At 49.4% G+C, this 7,356-nt stretch overlaps 2 protein-coding genes across 7 annotated transcripts in view; one reads left to right on the top strand and one right to left on the bottom strand.

Moving 5' to 3' along the window:
• saga (S-antigen; retina and pineal gland (arrestin) a) overlaps positions 1 to 2,052 on the top strand; it is a 5,591-nt gene extending 3,539 nt beyond the window's left edge. The window contains exons 10-15 of one of the 4 annotated variants that reach the window (XM_017042164.2): positions 39 to 176; positions 252 to 329; positions 532 to 546; positions 636 to 688; positions 1,528 to 1,537; positions 1,622 to 2,052. In XM_017042164.2, coding sequence (XP_016897653.1) covers positions 39 to 176; positions 252 to 329; positions 532 to 546; positions 636 to 688; positions 1,528 to 1,537; positions 1,622 to 1,748 — 421 coding nt within the window. In that variant the 3' untranslated portion in view covers positions 1,749 to 2,052. Of the gene's footprint in view, positions 1 to 38; positions 177 to 251; positions 334 to 531; positions 547 to 635; positions 893 to 1,527 lie in introns of those variants that run through there. The other 3 variants (XM_008335090.3, XM_025052560.1, XM_025052559.1) reach the window with 3 other exon arrangements.
• Positions 1,877 to 6,297, bottom strand: LOC103396846 (complement C1q tumor necrosis factor-related protein 7-like). 3 transcript variants are annotated; one of them, XM_025052554.1, is made up of 7 exons: positions 6,101 to 6,297; positions 5,917 to 5,989; positions 5,773 to 5,829; positions 4,713 to 5,064; positions 4,268 to 4,348; positions 3,991 to 4,071; positions 1,877 to 3,801 (listed from the first exon to the last, which is right to left on the bottom strand). In XM_025052554.1, the coding sequence occupies exons 4-7, from the start codon at positions 5,062 to 5,064 to the stop codon at positions 2,870 to 2,872; spliced, it is 1,446 nt and encodes a 481-aa protein (XP_024908322.1). In that variant the 5' UTR covers positions 5,773 to 5,829; positions 5,917 to 5,989; positions 6,101 to 6,297; the 3' UTR covers positions 1,877 to 2,869. The 3 variants fall into 3 exon arrangements, with proteins under 3 accessions (XP_024908322.1, XP_024908321.1, XP_008333317.1); XM_025052553.1 differs by having other exon boundaries at positions 5,773 to 5,989; positions 6,091 to 6,297; XM_008335095.3 differs by having other exon boundaries at positions 5,773 to 5,989.
• Positions 6,298 to 7,356: the final 1,059 nt, after the last annotated feature.

Here is a 7,356-nt window from a genome sequence, read left to right as displayed (position 1 = left end):
TGTCCATGTCCATGTCCATGTCCATGTCCGTGTCCCAGGGACTCAGTTTCAGCCGGAGCCACTCTCCAGAAGACCTACACTCTGCTGCCCCTGCTGGCCAACAACAGGGAGAGACGCTGCATCGCTCTGGATGGGAAACTGAAGCATGAAGACACCAACCTGGCTTCATCCAGCATGTGAGCAGCCAATCAGAGGGCGGAGCTCTCCTCTGGGGGCGTGGCCTTCACTCTCTGTCCACTCTTCTGTTCCAGAGTCAAAGAGGGGGTTCTGAAGGAGGTTCTGGGGATCCTGGTTTCGTACCGAGTCCTGGTCAAGCTCATCGTCGGAGGGTCAGTGTCAGTGTCTGTCTTTGTCTTTGTCTTTGTCTTAGTGTGACGTCATCATGGATTAAACCATGAGGTTGTGGGTTCAATCCCAGGCTCCTGGGCACACAGCTGTGTTTTAACCAATAACTAATGATCAATCATCGTTAACGACCAATGACCTTCTCACGGCGTCCCTCTGTGTCTCTGTCTCTGTCTCTGTCCACAGGTCACTGGGTTCAAGGTGGGTTCACGTCTTTAAAGTTTCCATGAGGACAAAATCCAAAGCTGTCTCCTCGTCCACAAACCTCTGGTTCTGTGTTCTGTTTGTAGTGAAGTGGCTCTGGAGGTTCCCTTCAAACTGATGCACCCCAAACCTGACGCAGGTGACCACGCCCACCACCTCACTGTGGCCACGCCCACCACCTCACTGTGGCCACGCCCATCACCTCACTGTGGGACAGTTATAACCCCAGATCAGTCCATGGAGAAAATCTAGCTAGTCTATGTGGTCTGGTCTAAGTCTATGTGGTCTGGTCTAAGTCTATGTGGTCTGGTCTAAGTCTATGTGGTCTGGTCTAAGTCTATGTGGTCTGTGGTGTGGTCTATGGTCTAAGTCTATGTGGTCTGGTCTAAGTCTATGTGGTCTGGTCTAAGTCTATGTGGTGTGGTCTAGTGTCAGTTGGACTCTGATCTACTCTGATCCTCTGATCCTCTGAACTTCATCACCACTTCATGACTTGATCCACCGTAGAAAGATCATCACTGGGATGAGGGAATAAAGCAGCGTGTACGAGAAACGCTCCGGGCCGTGACGGAGACGGAGAAGCTGACAGCAGTGTTCAAGATGAGGGGCGGGGACCCTGGTTGTCTGATATGTTCTGTGAGATCCTGACAGAGAGTTCCTCTAATAATCAGACTGTTATTAGACTGTTCTGTTCTGACTTTCTGATTTCTCTGCTCCACATTTGACAATCATTCATTTATCATTGATTTATTATGAAGTGAATCAATCATTGATCCTTGATTTTACTGAGCATCAGTCACATCAGTCACATGGCACTAATCACAAGTCTTTGGTTTCAGCTAAGAAGTTTAATTTTGTTTCCTCACCGTTAACTGTTGTCATTATTTGAGATGTTTTTTGTTTGTTTGTTTGTTTTTAATTGTTGAACATTTGGCCGTGACTTACTCTTTGTCTCCGTCTGTTTTGTGCTGCCGACAGTAAAGGAGAGGTAAGAGGTCGGAGCTGTTGGTGTTAGCTTCCATTGTTAGCAGCGTCTTTAGCTGGGCTAACGTGCAGCTGTGGTTGTCTTCAGTGAGGAGGAGGAGGAGGTGGTGTTCCAGGAGTTCCAGCGCTCCTACCTGAAGGGCATGATGGAGGACAATGACGGAGAAGGGAATGTGTCAGGTGGAGAGGATGTGGCGCCCCCTACAGAGAAATAGATGAACTGAGGGGGGGTGCTGGGACTTTAGTGCGGGGGAGTTCTTTTAGCTGCTAAAATGCTAACACGCTAAAGAAAAGCAGAAGAGTTTGGCTTCAGTTCCTCTGATTACTTTGAACGTTTTCTTTGTTCAGACAAACTGATAAATTCACCACCTGACGGTGTGTGTGTGTGTGTGTGTGTGTGTGTGTCTTCTTGTCTGATGCTTAGTTGTGTCGTGCAGAACTGTAGTAAATCTGTGTCTCCAGGTTCGGTACCAGGCACCGATGCTTACGTGTGGAAATAAAGAGCGGTACCGATGATAAGAATCACTTTGGTTTATTCATTTTCTCATCATGCATCAGGATTTAAACGTTTTCAGAAGCAAAATGATAAAAGCTGTGAAGACTACGTTGAAACAAACTAAACAAAAAAAACAAAACAAAACCAAACAGTTTTTAATTTACTCCGAGGAAACAAAGTGCAGCTGAAAACGCAGGTGTGAACCCGGTCACGTCAACATGCATTTTCTCTTTCTCCACTGAAGACAGAATCATCAGAGTGGATTTATCTCCTCAGTCAAAGGAGGGGATTCAAACAGACCACCGGGTGGCGTCGCCTTCACAGGTGTTTTTTTTTCCGTTTGGTTCATTTTTTTTTTCTACAGATTTTGAACTTTAGTCAGATTGATTTTAACCCCAGAGTCCTCCCCAAAAAGACCCTTTGACCGATGGAACAATCAGGAAGTTCAGGAACTGTTTGGTTCCACACAGACCTGGATCCAGACTCCTGCCCCTCCTCCGGTCCCTACACCAAACATCCCAAAATGTTCCATGGTCAAGACCAAGAAGAACCAGGAAGCGCACTCCACCACCATCCTGACAGCGTCAGATGTTGACCAGTGGTCTACATCTGACAGGGTCAGATGTAGACCACTGGTCTGGCCACTGGTCTACATCTGAAGGTGTGAGGATTGGCCGACTGAGGAGAAAGCCCCTCCTTTGAAGCTGGCGGTTATAAATACACTGAAAGTTTGATTGGCTGACACGGAAACTTCATCTAGGACTGATTGAAGGACCGACTCCAGCCTATCACGGCTGAGGACGGTCACATTTACATTTGAGCGTTTGGCCGACGCCTTTTTTATCCAGCGACAGGAGGTGGAGTGGTAGAGTTCCCTGTGGTCGGGTCCCAGTTAAAATCTTTGAGTGGAGGAGGTGTGATCAAGGAATCCCGGCCTTTGGGAACATAGTTGCAGGAGTCGGGGTAGAGGAGGTAGCCGGAGAAGCAGCTGGAGCTCTCCTCGTCCACGAACATGCCGTTGGTTTCCTCACTCTTCACCTGCAGCCACAGCTGGTCGCCCTTAGTCAGGTGCAGGATGCTGGTCTGACTGGCGGTGGCGTAGTTGTTCACTTCCGTCATCTTGACCACAGGGAAGTAGTTGAGGAACAGACCAACCTTCAGAGACTTCATAGCAACCGACAGGTGGAAGGAGAAGATGTAGGTTCCGTTGACGGGCGCCGTGTACATGCCCAGGTACGGGTTGAAGTGCGACTGGGCGTTGGTGAGGACGCGTGGGAAGGGGACGGGCCAGTGGATGACTGGGAATCGCACCTCCAGACAAGCAGAGAATGCCGATTGGATGGCGGGGGTGCAGGGACCAGGTGGTCCTGGGGGGCCACTTGGACCATTTTCACCAGCTGGCCCATTTGGGCCGTTCACACCTGCCACTCCGTTGCTACCAGCAGGTCCCTGCTCCCCCTTTTGTCCCTTCTGTCCAGCAGCTCCATCCTTGCCGTCGACGCAGTCACATATGCCCTTATCGCCCTTGTCGCCCTTCAGGCCCTCTGACCCCGGTGTACCGTGAATGCCTGTGTCACCTTTGTTCCCTTTTGAACCTTTAGTTCCCGGTTCTCCGTTTACACCGGGCAGACCCCTTGTGCCAGCTGGTCCTACAGGTCCTTGAGGACCTGGAATCCCCTGGACATTCTCGCAGTAGTTAGGGCATTCACCCTTTTCCCCCTGAGGACCTGGGCTTCCTGCTGGTCCATTAGTCCCCAAGTCGCCTTTCTCTCCTGGAAAACACAAAATTAGGAACAAACTTGGCTTCGACTCCGACATCACAAACGTATCTGACGGTTCACTGATCCACTGGTTCTCAACCAGGGGTTACGGCTCGTCTGTCGCTGACGTTCTACCGGACGACTTTTACTGCAAGTCAACGGTGATAGAAAGACCTACGATTAGCCTTTGATCCCACTGACCTTTAAACCCTCGAGATCCTTTTGGTCCGCTGAAACCCGCCAGACCTTCCTGTCCTTTCTGTCCATCGTCACCCTTCTGACCTGGGACCATAAAAAGAAGAGAGGGGGAAAAAAAACAATTACAGTTTTGGGGTTTTTCTGTTTTTTTGGCACCGCTTCCATGGTTTATTGGGCATGTAGCAAATGCTAAGCTAACTATTGCAGAGTCATAGTCACACATTTATTCTTTAGTCATTTAGCACTCTGCTAGTTAGCATTGCCTTCGTGCAGTACTCACCCTTGATCCCTGGAAGTCCCCTGAATCCAGGTCTCCCTGGGAACCCCGTCTGTCCTCTGAGGCCCGGGCTGCCTGACTGTCCTGTTCAACCAGTGAGACACCAGTCAGGATCAAACCAACAACCCAAGACATTACCACACTTCACTTTGACATCAGTAAGGGGCAGGCACCTCGAAATTGCCAGCACTATTTTGATTGGTTCTTTATGGCAGTGCCACTACTCTCTCAGCAGATAAGACCACCTAGCTTCAGTACCTGCTCACTGGTTTGCTGTTAGTGCCCCCTTGTTGCTGTGAGCAGCAACTGCAGCACCTTCTTTAAAAATATGTGACGCGACGTCGGTGCCTTTTCTATCTGTTAGCCAATTCTGTAGCTACCTGTAGTTAAGGTGTCGTACGACTGCTGTGGTTAAACCTGGTCTGTGTTTGATGGACAGTCTACGTGCCTGGTAGACCGCGGTCTCCTCGGTCTCCTTTTGCACCCACTTTGCCTTTGCAGTGTGAACAGATGCACTCGAACGGGACCTGGTCCATGGGCAGCGGCGTCATAGAGTTCAGTAACATGTCGCACATGGTGGATTCCTGGAACGGCTGAATGGTTGGGAAGGACAGATTCCCACTGCGTCCAGGTGGGACTGGCCGCAGGTTAGGCCACCTGTTTACAGTGGCATTGGGAGATTGTGGGGGGGGCGTCGTGTTGGTCGTGTTGGTCGTGTTGGTCGTGGCGGTCGTGGCGGTCGTGGCGGTAGAGAAGCAGAAGGAGGACAGGACGAGGAGGCGCACCAGCCCTGACAACATCTGTGACGGAAAAGAGGGAAAAAATCAGGATCCTGGACCTGGTTTAGGACTGTTGTGGATGACAGACTGTGGAGCATCAAGATTCCCTTCTATTCTGGACCACGGTCGACACCAGGACGTGGTCAACAGTCGGAAGTTACATTTTGGGACTAGAGATGAGAATGAGCTCAAAGAAAGTCAACATATAAATGAATTAAATCGCCATGGACTTTGGTCTGAACTAAAATCTCTGATTTTCTCCATGGACTTTGGTCTGAACTAAAATCTCTGATTTTCTCCATGGACTTTGGTCTGAACTAAAATCTCTGATTTTCTCCATGGACTTTGGTCTGAACTAAAATCTCTGATTTTCTCCATGGACTTTGGTCTGAACTAAAATCTCTGATTTTCTCCATGGACTTTGGTCTGAACTAAAATCTCTGATTTTCTCCATGGACTTTGGTCTGAACTAAAATCTCTGATTTTCTCCATGAGGTTTGGTCTGAACTAAAATGTTGGTTTCAAACCCCGGACCATCTGGCCTCAGGTACAGACTAGTACTTGTCCACGGTGCTAACCATGGACCACTGCTGATGGTGTCAGCTGGAACCTCAGTCAATGAACATTTATTAAAACTAAACTAAAGCACAGACACTTTTTTGTCTTAAATGTATTCGTTAAATATCGACTAATGAAACAGCAGAGATGGTTGTCGGGTTGAAGACTCACCGCTGCGTGCGTTCGTGCGTGCGTTGGTACGTGCGGCTCACCGTCGTCTGCTGAAGTCTGTGGAAGATGAGCAGGGTGGAGGAGGCTTTGATGCTTTTATAATCCTGCTGCGGAACAAAAGGCCTTTTCAGCGCAGCTTCTCACCTCCACACAAAGGAGCGGCCGTCATTGTCCTGAGGAGGAGGAACTGGGCTCCGCTCTGCTCCGTGACCTGCTTCTGTGTAAAAATACCCAGAAAATTCAAACACAGAGAGAAAGAAGAGACGACCTTATCATTCCATCGTCCTCCACCCTCCATTTTTCCTCCTCTTTCTTCACCGTCCTCCACCTTCTGAAGCCTCTGGACGCTCAGCGCTGCTTCATTGTTGGACGGCGGCGATTGGTCCTTCACCTTTGTCCTGAAACAACCTGTCCTGGCATCTGCCCCCGAACCTGAAGACTTCACCAAGACCCAACAGTCAGAGCCAACAGTCGGAGCCAACAGTCAGAGCCAACAGCCAGACCTAACAGTCAGACCTAACAGTCAGACCTAACAGCCAGACCTAACAGTCAGAGCCAACAGCCAGAGCCAACAGTCAGAGCCAACAGCCAGAGCCAACAGTCAGACCTAACAGTCAGACCTAACAGTCAGAGCCAACGGTCAGAGCCAACAGTCAGAGCCAACAGCCAGACCTAACAGTCAGAGCCAACAGCCAGACCTAACAGTCAGAGCCAACGGTCAGAGCCAACAGTCAGAGCCAACAGTCGGAGCCAACAGTCAGAGCCAACAGCCAGACCTAACAGTCAGACCTAACAGCCAGACCTAACAGTCAGAGCCAACGGTCAGAGCCAACAGTCAGAGCCAACAGCCAGACCTAACAGTCAGACCTAACAGTCAGACCCAACAGTCAGAGCCAGCAGTCAGACCTAACAGTCAGACCCAACAGTCAGAGCAAACAGTCAGAGCCAACAGTCAAAGCCAACAGTCAGAGCCAACAGCCAGAGCCAACAGTCAGACCCAACAGTCAGAGCAAACAGTCAGAGCCAACAGTCGGAGCCAACAGTCAGACCTAACAGGCAGACCTAACACTCAGAGCCAACAGTCAGACCCAACAGTCAGAGCAAACAGTCAGAGCCAACAGTCGGAGCCAACAGGTGAAGAGGAGCAAACCCCCGACAGATGAAGCCAAACACTGACCAGAAAGATAAAAAAGAGCAACAGACCAGAAGGTTGTTTCTACAGACGGACAACTCTGTCAGGGAAAGAACAACCGGAGGAAAAAACCCTCCAAAACAACAGGACGACACAGATTTTAAAAAGCTAAAGATTGTTTTAAAGTGAAGAAAGAGAAAAGGCGGGAAACAGACATAAAGCCCAAAACAGAGAAACAACGTTTCGACGTGTGTTTTTAAACGGTTGGTCCATGAACTCAGGGCGGCCATGTTGGATTACTCTGCGTTAACGTAGCCCAGAGCAGACGCTCGTTAGCGCACGTTTGGACAAACAGCAGATGGTGCTAATTCCGACACACTGAAACCCAACAAGCAAAAAAGTTTACGTCTAAAATGTAAAAATAAATGTATAAGTTGTAAAACGTTTCAGTT

The sequence above is a fragment of the Cynoglossus semilaevis genome, chromosome 20, assembly GCF_000523025.1.
Source record: "Cynoglossus semilaevis isolate Cse_v1.0 chromosome 20, Cse_v1.0, whole genome shotgun sequence".
Taxonomy (NCBI): Eukaryota; Metazoa; Chordata; class Actinopteri; order Pleuronectiformes; family Cynoglossidae; genus Cynoglossus; species Cynoglossus semilaevis.
Note: the sequence above shows the minus strand (reverse complement) of the source record. Positions and strands in the feature narration are given on the sequence as shown.